The following is a 14,667-nucleotide window of genomic DNA, read 5'->3' on the forward strand; positions in this document are numbered from 1 at the left end:
TTTATATGAGTGAAGCTTGTATATACTATTAGAATAATTGTTAAGTGATTAAATTCACCATTTCTTAGCAGCTTAAGCTTTTAGGACTAGCTTAACTTATCATGGTACCAAAGCTGGACGTCCAGAGTCAAAAAACTGTCTCCACTCTAGCTTCAACTTAAAATAAAAATTTTCACATATTAGGCCCACTTGTTGAGGGGGGATTGTGGCGCACATGTGTGTTAGAATAATAGTTAAATGATTAAATTCATCATTCCCTATTGGCTTAAGAATGTTGTTTTGCGCTTGTGAGATTTTACTGTGTAGAGTTATTTTCTGGTTACTTATTCTATTAGCATAGTGATAAGGGTATTTGTGTAATTATGTTATAAACCTAATATAAATATATTCTAAGGTGGAGGCTGACTAATTAACACCTAAACCTTATTTTCTTCAGGTTGTGTTGTCCATTTTTATTCATTTATGTTTTTTATTAAGAGGAGCTGCATGCATCTATGTTTTGGAATAAGTGTTTCATTTACAACTATGTAGATTGAGCTTCATTAAGTTCTTCTATTACAGGATGTTTGAAAACCGTGTTCCACACATGCTGGATGGTGATTATACACCATACTCTGCACTTGACATCTTTGTGAAGGACCTGGTCAGTCTAAAATCCACCTACGCCTTTTTTTAGTGGAAACAATGTATATGAATATTTCCTCATGAGTTTAAAGAAATAATGGTTATTATCATCTACAGGGCATTGTTTCTCGTGAATGTTCCTCCCATAAAGTTCCCCTTCATATTGCCACAGTGGCACACCAGCTGTTCCTGTCAGGTGCTGCATAATCTTCTAAATTTTTATAATATCGTAAAGTCTCTATTTTAGGTTCTTCATCACCTATTTCAGTGGAAACTAAATTGCATACTAAACTATAGATAAGATCAGTGTGAAAACCTGGAGCAGTCTTGCAGGACAAAGCATTTGACCTGTGACTTGGCTACCCAGTAATGTTGCCCAAATTTGCAACGAGCCTCCTGCTGTTCCAATTTCCTTCAAATTAATATTAAATTAAAGAGCATAAAAAGGAGAGAAACTGAAGAGAGCTTTAGTGCTTCATCTTAGTTATTCTTTTGGTTGTTTGGGTGGCACAATTTTTGCAATAATTTGTTCAACTTGATGGTAATTGGAATGGATGGGGTCTACTTGAAGTTTTAATGATGCTAGAGAGTTGATTTCTCAATTTTAAAATTAGGGGTAGATTGAAACTTGAGTGACAGTTTAAGATGGATATTATAAATTACCTCTTTTTCTCATCAACTATGCAGAAATTTTCTTGCAGCTAAAATTACATCTTTTATCTGTTCCCCGCCCTCTTTGCTCTCCCTCTTGACTATTCCCTTCAATCATTCCTTTTTGCTTTAGATATATGACTGTCCAGTGAACTGACTTTGCAATCTTCCTCTTATGGCCTGTTCGCATCTAAGTCAATTAGGCACTGACTTTTTCCTGTTTCTCAAAAACTTTCTCATGATTTTCTTAACCAAGCTTCTTGTATCTTAGATGAATATCTTTGGCCGATTCACCTAAGCCAATAGTATTTTCCTTTCATAGGGAAAATTCACTTTTCAAGTCACCAAACATGTATCTTTTTCATTTAGATAAATTTAGAGATGCAGAAATTTCAAAACTAGCTTCAACACTTCTGATTGTGGCAGAACTTTTCTGCAGAAAGAGGGAGGTGGCAAAAGATAGCACTTGCTACTATATATATAGCATAAACTGGAAATGCAAACTTATTAGTAAATAATATGGGACAACGGAGTATTACTCATAATTTTACTATTGAACAGGTTCTGCTGCAGGCTGGGGCCGGCAAGATGATTCTGGTGTGGTTAAGGTAAGAGCAAGTAATGCCAATCTTTTGATTTAAGCTGAAGAAACATAGTCAATCTAATGTGTCAGGCTAAATTTATGATCAATTGAGTATTTCAAAGATTCAAACAGTAAGCCTTTCTGCTATTTGCTTTTACCAGCAAGAAGCCTTTTGATTTTTGACCTATGGTTCCAGCTTACGTTGATTGCGTAAGGATTAATACAAAATATCAGATTTGGAAAGAGTGTTCCAACTACCTGTTAAAGATGGTCTATCATTGACCCATGCTGTTGTAACTGAATAATTGAAATAGCCTTAATTTCCCACATGATCTGAAGTAAGTAATTATTTTGAGTGACTTATGATAATCTCTTGGTACTCTGATTGGTAGATCATTGAATCTCCTTTTTTCTTTTTTCTTTTTCCCTAATAAAATTACGTTATAACTTATTGAAAAATTAAATTAGATTCTAATTGAACCTGTTTCTGATACGATTTATCTGAATCTTCTTTTGTCCTTTTCCCCCCTTCTTTTTCTTGGGTCAATTAAATCTCTAACTGCTACCAAATCAGAACCCTACTTTTTCTAGGTTGTTGAGCCTGTTATGGTTTCTCGATTGCTTGTTCTTCACTTTTTTGTGTCTCTCTGCTAGTTGCGTTTGAAATTTAATTTCAAACTAGAATGTGGTTATGTAATAGCATGAAGAAATCCTTAGATTCCAAGCTCAAATACATTTATAATCGAAAAAAACCCTCCATAAATTTGAATACTGAAACTTTTTCTTCTTTTTTCCCTCCTCCCCCAGTTTTCTAACTATATTAAAATCTAAGTGCACAGTGTGGGAAGCTTTTTAAGTGTAAAAAGGTGATCTAATGGTTCAAATCCAGAAATTGCAGGTTTAAATGCAATATTTATATTTCCACAGGTTTATGAGACACTCACAGGTGTTATTGTCGAAGGAAAACTTCCTGTTCCTAAGAAAGAAGTTGTCTTAAAATCTCTTCCATCTGAGTGGCCACTAGATCCCATTGATGACATACAAAGACTAAATCAGAACAATTCAAAGATTTTGGTTGTTCTGGATGACGATCCAACTGGAACACAAACTGTTCATGATGTTGAGGTTTTAACAGAATGGTGAGTGTTTTTAATTGTTCTTTGTTTTATAGTTTCTTAGGTAAAGATTTGATCAAGATACCAGATAGTATGAAACACATTTCTATAAAACTAGTTATTTTTAGACATAAAGCCATAAAGCCATAAAGCAAAGCTGCTGCATTTTTGTTGAATAACTACTGTTATTCATCTCATTGCACATGTTAAATAAATCCTGTGTACCGTTTTATTTGTGGCTAAAGAGAACTGTAATTCCTGGTTTGTATAGATTTGTGTTTAGATTTTGTTTGTGAAACTGTTGTAGGGGCATGTGCCCCACACCAGGTGTATACTAGGTTGATATGGGCTATATAAGTGATTACAATAAGCCCTAATTGTGACTAGTCATTTTGGGTATAGTGTAGACGTGACTAAAGCTTTCCTTAAGTCATGGAAAAAACCTTCCAAAAGATGAAATTTACAGTTATTACAATTTACACATTTTTCATTGCAGGACTATTGAGTCACTTATTGCCCAGTTCAGAAAAATTCCTAAATGTTTTTTCATTTTGACTAACTCCAGATCACTGAGTTCTGAAAAGGTAAAGATCTCGTTTTTATACACATGCCAATTCTTTTAAGATTGTTTATCATCCGTTAATAACAATAGTCCTTAGAATGCAACTTTCTGCTATAAGAAGTGTCTCAATACTATCTGCTTGTTCCTGGTCACTGAGTTTGAAATCATCTTTTTACAGGCCAGTGCATTGATAAAAGATATCTGCAGAAACCTACATACTGCATCTACGTCAGTTGAGAACATTGATTATACGGTAGTTTTGAGAGGGGATTCAACGTTACGTGGTCATTTTCCAGAGGCAAGGATAAGAACTTAAAATAGAATTCTACTATGGAGTTAATGCTATTGAGACTGAATAATTTCAATTCACATCATGACATAGGACTGCCTTTTTTTTTAGGAAGCTGATGCTGCTGTTTCAGTATTAGGGGAGATGGATGCATGGATCATTTGCCCCTTTTTTCTTCAAGGAGGGCGTTACACTATTGAAGATGTACACTATGTTGCAGATTCTGACAAGTAAGGTTTCCCTTTTTGTGTTGAAAGGTTTGTTCAGTCATTATTAGATGCAAAAATATAACATGGATCATGGTGTCTGTAGGCTTGTCCCTGCAGGGGACACAGAGTTTGCTAAAGATGCTGCTTTCGGCTACAAAGCTTCAAACCTCCGTGAGGTCAAAATTTTTCTTTGTCTGTTCAAAATGGGTAATTGTTTATACAAACTCTTAACACTAGTAGATTTCTCGTAACTTTGCAACTTTTTTTGTCTAAATATAGTGGGTGGAGGAGAAAACAGGTGGCCGCATACCAGCCAGTAAAGTAACATCTATTTCTATACAACTGTTAAGGAAAGGTGGACCAGATGCTGTTTTTGAGCGTCTTTGCAATCTTCCAAAGGTACATAATATTGTGAACAGAAGCACATGCACTCACACAACTGCAGAAATGCATACGTACACTAACACATTAGTTGTGTGGTTGAAGTGATTTCCCTCATTAAGTAGTTGTCATAATATGCTTCTATATCTTCGGAAGTGGTTGTGTAATTTGTCAATAAAGTCAATTGAGGGGTAAAAATACATCTAGGCTAGAATGTTTTTCAGCAGATATGTTTATCACTTCTCTTCTATAAATTTTGGACCTGAATTAAGTGGGATACTATCATTATATATATTTTTTGTAAGTAAATATTTCAATAAGAAGAGCAAAGGGGCACAAGTCATGTAAACAGGATGTATACACCAGCATTAAGCTCTAAAGTAAGCTATCAAGCATCTCCGGAAAATTGGCAAAAGAGAATAGTCCTGAAGAATTTATCCACTCAAATAAAGATTTGAGAAATAAAACCTTAAAAAATATTTAGGACAAGAACAGATTTTTCACATCCGTGAAATCTTTTAGCATTCCTGTCCCTCTAGATGCACCACATTTGACAATGAGGGATTACCTTTCAAATCTCTATATTACTACGTCTACCATGTCTTCCTTGCCAACTTGCTAAGAGCACCACAACACCCTTTGACATAACCTAGTGTACCCCAAAAAGAGAAAACACCATACTTTTAAGTTCTCTATCAACAGCGCAATGAAGAAGTAGATGATCTTTAGTTTTCCCAGCCAACTAACACATGCGACACCAGTCTATAACAATTAGCTGGAGCATCCTGAGGTTGTTAAATGGATCGAATAAACATTATTTGAAGAATACCTGCTTTAGTTTGTTTATTTTTCATACCGTAGAAATAACATTTGGTACATAGACTTGGTTATGAATGTTACATGCAGGTAAGTATCCAAATATTTTCCACCATTTTGAGTTTTTAGTACCATACCCTTATGAATGTCATATAACGTTGATACAATCACATGAATGTGAAGTGTCTGGGTAAAACAGGATATAAATGCAGCCGAGTCTAAGTGCCTCTGCCTATTATTGGCTGGGAAATATCAATATCAACAGCCATATTTTGTTGCAGCTTCTATTAAAAGAATAGGTAGTTTATGTATTTGGTTTGATAAGAACGAGTGATTACACAATAAACTCCATCTATTTTATATGATAGGAACCAGTTGTTAGGATAGAATAATACATTATCATGTTCTGCCCTGCTATGTCCATTAACTATGGTTGAAGCTTCTAGAACTTCTTTTATTGGACAAAGTTGCTAGAAAAGTCTGAAAGGTAAATTAGACAGGAAGAGGAAGAAAATGTTTCTATTTGGTGAACGAAATAAAGAAAAATGATAGATTCAACAAAAGGGAGGGAGACAACGGTTTAAGAAATTCCATCAAAATTCTGTGAAGTTGGTGGTTTTCATGTATTGCAGAAGTTTTCTTCTTCATTGGCTGCTCTATAAAGATAGGGATAAGAAAATAAAATCTAGAGAAATTTCTGGTACATCATTAGTGGATTAATAAATTCTCCATGGACTGTGGCAATATTGTTGGCCCTTTTGATAAGTATAATGGAGTGAGTTCCACCAAGTTCTCAAATTCAGCCCGCCTCCATTTTTAGCCAGTCAACAGCTACAGCATCTTTGCCTTATTGCTTCATTCCAAATTAGATGGACAACAATGAGGCTTGATCCATTTCCTGATACTTTTTTCACTCAAGCAGGTTGTATCCAATCTACAAATTGCAGTTCATTGAATGGGGTGATTTGGGATGAATATAGACATAGATTTTAGCTTGGGTTGGAGGTCCCAATCCAACCAAAAGTTGGTATAAGCCAGGGCTCCAGACTAGCCAAGCTGACTGAGATTTACCCTGCTCAAGCTCAGCTTGATCAGAAATATGAAGGGCTCTGTAAGCTTGTCAAGCTCACGAGTGGCTCAATGAGCCTTGAGGTTCTTATCCTCACCCTGACATTCGGAATTTTTTAAACCAGTCCAGATCTCAATTCTACCCCTCCATACAGGCCCACACCACAAGATCAGAAAGAGGGAAGAGGGAAGACTTGTTGCCCTTCCATCCTCTCTTGCTTTTCATCAATTTGGGATTCCTGCACCTCAATATTGAGATCTAATGAGGGGGAAGACATATAGATAAAACCCTCTTAGCCGCTCTCACTTTAGAATGCTATGTAAATCGTAAGTCCCATGTTAAGGATCAGTGACAACACTCAAATAACTAAACCTCTTTAAAGCTTCCTCCTCAAATCTGTTATTGCAAGTTACTTATCAAAAAAAAAAAAAAAAATCTGTTAGTGCAAGTTGCCCTTGAGCTGGTACATGAGCCTAGAAGCCAATCATGTCGATAAATTATCAATTTTCCCAAAAGCTTAAGCTTTTAAGGAAATTGTGAATTTATTTATTTAACCATAAATCTAGCACTCTCCTTATGTGTGGACCCAGACTCCCTTGTAATATATAGGACAAGGTGGAGACAAGGTTTGAATTTAGGATCACCTGCTTTGATACTATGATAAATTATCGTCCCAAAATTTTAAGCTATCAGAAAATTGAGAATTTAATCATTTAACCATAATGATAACAGATCTTAATGCTTAAGTATATATCATTATATTAAATTAGCTTTGGCATGAACTTGAGCTTGGGTCATTCTGCTTAATAGGTGAGTTGAGTTGAGCCCTTGGTTGAGACAAGCTTGGCTCAGTTCATATAGACCCCCAGTAGAGGATAAGGTTGTGGCATTGGGAAATGGACCCAAAAAGAACAAATCAGTGACTCAGTGTTGAGGAGATGCATATGTTGCCTAAGATAAAACTTGTTTTCATGAGATTTCACTCTTCTCTTCTTATTATATAATCCTGTAAAGTGAAATTTCTGGCAACATTCCTATAGAAATCCCTCCCCCTTCCCCTCCCCCCCTCCCACCCACCACCAAATAAGCAATATAATAAAAACTGTTTGTTGAAGAAAATTCGCAAAAGATAATTTAATCACTTATCTTAGTGGTCCTACCAATTTGAATTAACATAATCTAACCTCAGTTGCTCCTGATTACCAACTCTAACAACCCTACCAATGTGGTGGATATAATAGGAAACTCTAGCTATGTGGGGATTATCATAGCTGTATATGGTTTTTAAAGTTAGTGGCAGGAGACAGGAGCCAGTAGGTTAGGAACTTATCTAGATTGCCCTTTCTAGGACCTTTCCTTTGTAGAAGAAACATGCACTTTAGCTACTCCAGAGGGGCTAATTAGAATATCTATGAAGCTTGTCTTGTCATCATTTGTTACAAATGAGCAGATCTTTGTTTAGAGCTTAACATAGTGAAAAGAAAAAGAACATATCAGCCATTATCCTAGTGCTACTTTATCTTTATCTCGCTAATGTAGTAAATGACATTTGATTTTTCAATGTATCATAGGACCTGGCTATTTGGAAAGTCAGTTTGTTAATTAAAAGTAAATGTGAGAAGAAATTACAGAAAGTGTGTTACTCAAAGAAATTACTTGATTGCCCAAAAAAAAGGGGTGAAAAACATTTAGACAGAGGTTGTGGGTTCAAGACCCATTGGGTGCGTATGTGTAACCTAACAATAAAAAATAAAAACATTGATATTTTTGTGACTAATTTTATGAGAAGTGTTTGACTTGTCGTTTTGTTCTATTATAATTATCAGCAACATAGCCTTCTCTTTTTATAATTAAAGTCATTAGTCAGCATTTTGTATTCTTCCAAAACAAAAAATTCCCACTTATTCCATTTTTCAAGGGTTTAAAAGTCTATAAGGTGAATTAGTCAGGTCCTGTTTATGATGCAAAATTTCATCGTACTTGGGCTTAGCAATTCCTTTTGTCTATCCATTGTTCATTCTCCAGTTTGTTTTTTGCCTCCTAAGTCCCGCCTTACTATGTTAGTAATTCAAATCATACAGTTTTTACTCTTCTACTCCATTATCTAGCCATAAATTGGTTTTATTTCTTTTTGCCTGAGTCCTGAGTACTACAGTGTTGCAATGCACTAAGACATCCAATATCTCACTCTCTAGCTGAACAAAAGTACGACATGTTACTCCAGAGTTCCATATTTTAAACTAACAACTATTAAACATGGTTATTGTTGAAAGCTTTTTTATGAGGCAGGTCTTAGTAATAAGGTTTGGGTATGGTCAAGTCATGTAATGTATATCTATTTGCAGGTATCATGCTTAATGCATCTTAACAGCTTAATTACTAAGTTTATATGATACAAAACTGTTAGCACACTACTGTTAGCCACACTACTGTTAGCCACACTTGTGCCAGGTGTGTGTGTGTGTGTTTTCTTTTGACAATGAAATGCTAGGTTTTGACTAATTTGTTTCTGGTTTATTTCTTGAACAGGGGTCGACATGTATAGTTAATGCAGCTAGCGAAAGAGACATGGCTGTATTTGCAGCTGGAATGATCAAGGCAAATGTCCTGCTATCGCTATATTATTTCTGTTTTTCAATTAGTATAATTTTGATTACTTTCCAGCATGTTTTCCTCAAAAGCTAGTATTTGTTTTAATAAGCTATGTTAAAATGACAGGCAGAATTGAAGGGAAAACGTTTCCTATGCCGTACTGCTGCTAGTTTTGTTTCCACTCGCATTGGAATTATCCCTAAAGCCCCAATTTTGCCAAAGGATCTAGGAATAAACAAAGAAAAGAATGGCGGTCTAATAGTTGTGGGGTCATATGTTCCAAAAACAACTAAACAGGTAGAAATGATGAATAATGGAGATTTCTGTTTCTTTGTTTTATCCAATATTTTGATATCTCTACTTGGTTGGTGCTCCTCCACAGGTGGAAGAGCTCAGACAACAATGTGGCCAGATCTTAAGAAGTATTGAGGTGACCCAAATACTAAGTTTCTCTTTTAGTTGTGGATTTGTGATAATTTAGCTTTTCATATAAAAGACTGAATAGCCAACTTTGTAATGAAACAGGTTTCTGTTGATAAACTTGCAATGAGGTCTGTAGAAGAGAGGGAAGAGGAAATCAGTAGAACAGCAGCCATGGCAGATTGTTTTCTTAGGGCTCGTAAGGACACTCTAATACTGACCAGTCGGGAGCTCATCACTGGAAAAAGTTCGACTCTTTTTTTTCCTGGATATGTTGCTTAGCTATGTGTGTATTGAATTCTCTGAACAATATATAGTTCTTTATGGATAATGTCCACTAGAGCAGTTGTTAAATGTCTGTATTCAAAAAAACGGTTGGAACAGCAGTACTTTTTTTTCCTGCCTCCCCTTTTCTCATGTGTCAATTCATTTTCCATTTGCAGCTCCTTCCGAGAGTTTGGAGATCAATTTCAAAGTGAGCTCAGCACTGGTGGAAATTGTTAGGCAGATAACTATAAAACCTCGTTACATTCTTGCAAAGGTACTTTTATAATAAACAATACTCCTCCTTTTACCTTTTTGACATGGCAAACAATGGTACTTTATGTTGATCTTGACACATTGTGGAAGCTTTATTAAAACAATTTGAGCTTGTGGACTAATTTCAAAGTACTCAAATTCAAATGCTACATACTGAAAACATTATTACTCTCTTTTAGGGTGGAATCACCTCATCAGATCTTGCTACAAAAGCCCTTGAAGCAAAATGTGCCAAGATAGTTGGACAAGCATTGGCTGGTGTTCCCTTGTGGCAGCTAGGTCCTGAAAGTAGACATCCTGGAGTTCCATACATTGTTTTCCCGGGTGAATATATGTTCTTATATTGTTTCGGTTATATAATCTTTTGTTGAAAATTTTATTTTGAGTCTGACAATTTGAAAATCTGCTTTATAGGTAATGTTGGTGACAGTAAAGCACTGGCTGAAGTTGTGAAATCTTGGGCTCGTCCCCTTAGACTTTCATCTACAAAAGAACTTCTTTCTGTAATGTCCATTAAAATAATATATAAAGATTTCATAGGATGTTATTCTCTATGTTCGGTTTTTGATTTGATGGATTTTTGTAATTTGTGTGCTTGATTATATTGGTCCCCAATCATATACATCCTGTATACTTGGGTGACTCTTTTTTCTTTTTTTTGGGATCAATAAAATATTTATCAAAAAAAAAAAAAAAAAAGATCTCTTGATACTTTTTTCCACTGATACTCAAAATTTGCTCTATATGCAGAATGCAGAAAAAGGTGGATATGCTGTTGGAGCATTCAACGTTTATAATTTGGAAGGAGCTGAGGCAGTTGTTGCAGCTGCAGAGGAAGAACAAAGTCCTGCCATATTACAGGTTGGAAGTAGTCTATTTAGAAGATTGATATTATAGCCATGGAGACTCATAAATGACATCTGCCATGATTTTATCCATAATTTGTGATAAGACTATTGAGTTTCCAAATTGAAGCATGGACATGTGTTGTCAATTTTTATTCTATTTTTAGGTTGTATTTGGATTTAACGATTATATTTTTCATTTCTTTATGTTGATTTATTTTCTCAGTTTACTCTTAACTATTCAAATAACACATGTAAATTTCTTATACTTAAATTAATATTTTAAAGTTAATATATGTCAATGATTATGTATTGTTTATTTTTTAAAATATTTTTTAATTGTATGAAACATTTACCTATATTTTCTTGAGATTACTGAGAAACTTAAGCATAATTATATTATATTGAGTCTCAATTGAATTTTAAATGAACTTGTATCAAGGTGGATTTTTGAATCTTGATGTGAATTATTTATGACGGAAAAAATTTAATTTCATCTCAATTAACAGCATACATTTACCTTATTTTTGTATAAAAATTAAGGTTTTTTTTAATTTTTTTTTTAAATTTAAAAACAAAAAAACTTATATTAGTTAATATTTTGCATTATTTCTTTCAACACTTGTCTTTTAATCTTATCCCCCAGTACTAAAATCTTGCTCTATTGACCATTGTCTGCATTGGTGATATGATTGATGAAATTCTTTGGAAGAATCATGATTTAGGGAAATTTTCTGACTTGTTTCTGTTCCTTTTCAGATTCATCCTGGTGCCTTAAAGCAAGGGGGAATTCCTTTGGTTGCCTGTTGTGTCTCTGCTGCTGAACAAGCCAGTGTAAGTGCCATTTCATACACTTGACTTAAGTAGAAAGCAAAAAAGTTTAGGAAAAAAAAAAAGAGGGACAAAAAAAAAAAAGCACTGAAAGGTTGAAAGAGAAACAAAGAACACTTGTTTGCGCATTCAGGGTGAAAAGCACAGAAAAGCCTGCATTGTTTGCACGAGTTTCTATCAAGCACTTGATATACTCAATAGGCGAATGCTATTGTTTGGTAAAAAGCCCTGTTTTGGCTTAGTATGTGTTTATATGCCTCTGTTTAGCTTAGATGTGACATATATTTTATATAGCTGTTATGCAACTTGAGCATTGAAAATTAGTCATTCAATTAAAAGTGCTGAATTTATTCCTCCCAAAAACCCTTACCAGAAACAAAACTTTGTGTTGAATTATTTTGTTCTACCTGAAGAAGTGCATCTCTTTTGTCTATAAATAATTGGATTTTGTTAATCTCTTGATCTCATTCCTTGATTGGTTAAAAAATATGTATGGGTCACAATTTTAGTTTTTCTCTGAAGACATCCTTCCTACTTTTTGAGGTTAGAATTTGTTAAACTATTGCTGATGACATTTAGTTACTAGATCTTGTGTTACAAGAAAGCGATATTGGATGTGTTTGTTTCTTATGGTTAGTAAAATAATTTATACCGCAAAAATGAAAGGAAAAAAAGAACAAAGAATAAGCAATTTTTTATGCAGGAAAAGAATACCGAGAATATATGGAGAATATGAAGGATTAAATAGTGACATAGTAATAACACAAGCTTTATGTGATTTCGTGTTTGGCTTACCTTTTCAGGCAATTGAAAGGAAACTTACACTATTATACTTGGGAGACTACAAATATTTGAGAAAATGCTATCCATGATGTAACCACATAGTAGTTCAATCAACCAAATGATTCTCTAATAACCAAATACCAGGTCACTAAACATCTCATGAGCCTGTTCTTGTACTGCAACCCCATTCAATTTTTCTTAGGGGTTTACATTGCCAGACTCTTTTACTTCTTTATACTTAAGGTAAGACGTACAGATGTTTTGGAGTAAATGCTAATACATGAATGGCAGGTCCCCATCACTGTTCACTTTGATCATGGAACTTCAAAGCAAGATCTGGTTGAAGCTCTTGAGTTGGTTAGTTGTCTTTTTTATTTAATATCAAAGCCATATGTCTTTCTGTCACCGTAGAGTACCTTCCATTTGATTTACTGCTGAGCATTCTATGTGGTCAGATTGCATTCTATATGTCTTCAATAAATAATAACTAAAGAGTCAATTTCATTTTTTGAACCCAACCGTGCCAGGGATTTGATTCAGTTATGGTAGATGGTTCACATCTTTCATTCAAGGACAATGTATCATATACAAAGTTCATATCATTCTTGGCTCACTCAAAAGATATGCTAGTGGAAGCTGAATTAGGGAGGTTGTCAGGAACAGAAGATGACTTGACTGTGGCAGATTATGAAGCAAGACTGACTGATGTTAATCAGGTTACTTCTGTTTTGAATTGGCTAAAGTCAGCTTTTCTTTTTCGCACATAATGTTGCCAATAACCGGCCTCATGAATTTCAGGCTCAACAATTCATTGATGAGACTGGCATAGATGCTTTGGCAGTGTGTGTTGGAAATGTCCATGGAAAATACCCTGCAAGTGGCCAAATCTTAGACTTGATTTGCTCAAGGTAAAGTATATATAAATACTTTTTGACATTTTATAGTTTAGTAATTCAATTAGGATTAAAAAATTTACTGACTTCTGTGTAATTAATGTAACTTTACAAAAGGAAGGCAGCATTTGGTTGGATACTTAAAAACTTACCATATTTTGTTACATTAAGGTTTCTTTCTTCTTCTTCTTCTTTTTTTTTTTTTTTTTTTTTCTTTTTTTGGATAAAGTTACATTAAGGTTTCTAAGTTTTATGTTCTAGAATTATTTTATGTTATATGGTCTATGCTGTTGATTTGAAATTTAATTTGTAAATTTAAATGGCTAAGGAATATGCTGTTAGAAATATTGAGCTCACATTAGTCCTGCTCACCTGCTAAAAATTTTGGCTTCAACTTAAAGCTATGAGATTCGTGGTTATTTTGTGTAATATTATGGCCACTGGGCCAGATTATCTAGCGTGTCAGGAATAACATTCTTACAACTCAATAATGCTGAATCTCCTTTTACCTCTCAAACTAAGAACATCATAAAAAATGTATATTGAAAAGGCTGTCTTCTGCTGAGTCTTTTGATTCATGCCTCCACCTCATCCATATTAGCTTTTTACTGATCTAGCTTCCTTCTACATTTAGGATTTGCGCGCTTTGTGTTTGAAGAAAGGAGTTTTTCTGGTGCTTCATGGAGCTTCTGGCTTGTCAAAGGAACTTATCAAGGTACAATTATTTATAAAATGCAATGTTTTAGAATTTATTGGCTTTTTTGAAGGTTTTGTTAACAATTCGAGAACAAAACATGTTCTTATGTAATATAACCAATGTTGGTGAATGGCTTTGAGGTTGATTAACATCATATGAGCTTGCTTGACTACTGCATACAGGGTTGTATAGAGCTGGGGGTCAGAAAGTTCAATGTGAACACTGAAGTGCGGAAGGCTTACATGGACTCATTGAACAACCCCAGCAAAGATTTAGTCTATGTTATGGCATCTGCAAAGGAGGCCATGAAAGCTGTGGTTGCAGAGAAGATGCATCTATTTGGTTCGGCAGGAAAAGCATGATAATTTATACAAATAAGGAAAAGGCCATCAACCCAATCAGCATTATGATGTGGCAATTTATGATATTTCCTTCAATTTGTAATTTTTTGTGAACGGCTGACTGGAAGGCTAGCAATAAACGCATGATGATTTATATAAATATCAATAATATGGGTGACCCCAATCAGTTTTATATTGGTAAAGAGTCTTATAACTCAACGGTTTTCTTTAGTTATTTCCACGAAGAGAATTTGGATTAAAATGACAAAAAAAAATCAGTTTTATGTTGTACGACTTGTGTTTTCTTCTTTGATATGTGTGTAATATCTATATATATATTGATCAAGGTTTTCAAACCCTGACCGTTCATTGGACCATAAAAGGGAGAGGTTCAAGGTTTTTGAGGTCGAACCGAGGTCAAACCGG

The 14,667-nt window shown here is 34.6% G+C and overlaps 1 protein-coding gene across 1 annotated transcript in view; it reads left to right on the plus strand.

The window, feature by feature from the left end:
- Positions 1-14,438, plus strand: part of LOC111993890 (uncharacterized) — a gene marked incomplete in the record, with an annotated part of 33,808 nt that extends 19,370 nt beyond the window's left edge. Inside the window, 24 exon segments of the mRNA XM_065768003.1 lie at positions 562-643; positions 742-820; positions 1,837-1,883; positions 2,786-2,997; positions 3,470-3,557; positions 3,714-3,833; positions 3,936-4,054; positions 4,137-4,209; positions 4,313-4,432; positions 8,829-8,897; positions 9,018-9,188; positions 9,274-9,321; positions 9,417-9,558; positions 9,755-9,852; positions 10,031-10,175; positions 10,266-10,354; positions 10,602-10,712; positions 11,456-11,530; positions 12,602-12,667; positions 12,838-13,026; positions 13,109-13,187; positions 13,190-13,218; positions 13,838-13,918; positions 14,083-14,438. Of these exon segments, the coding sequence (XP_065624075.1) occupies positions 562-643; positions 742-820; positions 1,837-1,883; positions 2,786-2,997; positions 3,470-3,557; positions 3,714-3,833; positions 3,936-4,054; positions 4,137-4,209; positions 4,313-4,432; positions 8,829-8,897; positions 9,018-9,188; positions 9,274-9,321; positions 9,417-9,558; positions 9,755-9,852; positions 10,031-10,175; positions 10,266-10,354; positions 10,602-10,712; positions 11,456-11,530; positions 12,602-12,667; positions 12,838-13,026; positions 13,109-13,187; positions 13,190-13,218; positions 13,838-13,918; positions 14,083-14,262 (2,512 nt within the window).
- Between the last annotated feature and the right edge of the window lie 229 nt (positions 14,439-14,667).

The sequence above is a fragment of the Quercus suber genome, unplaced genomic scaffold (assembly GCF_002906115.3).
Source record: "Quercus suber isolate HL8 unplaced genomic scaffold, Cork oak 2.0 scaffold_874, whole genome shotgun sequence".
Classification (NCBI taxonomy): Eukaryota; Viridiplantae; Streptophyta; class Magnoliopsida; order Fagales; family Fagaceae; genus Quercus; species Quercus suber.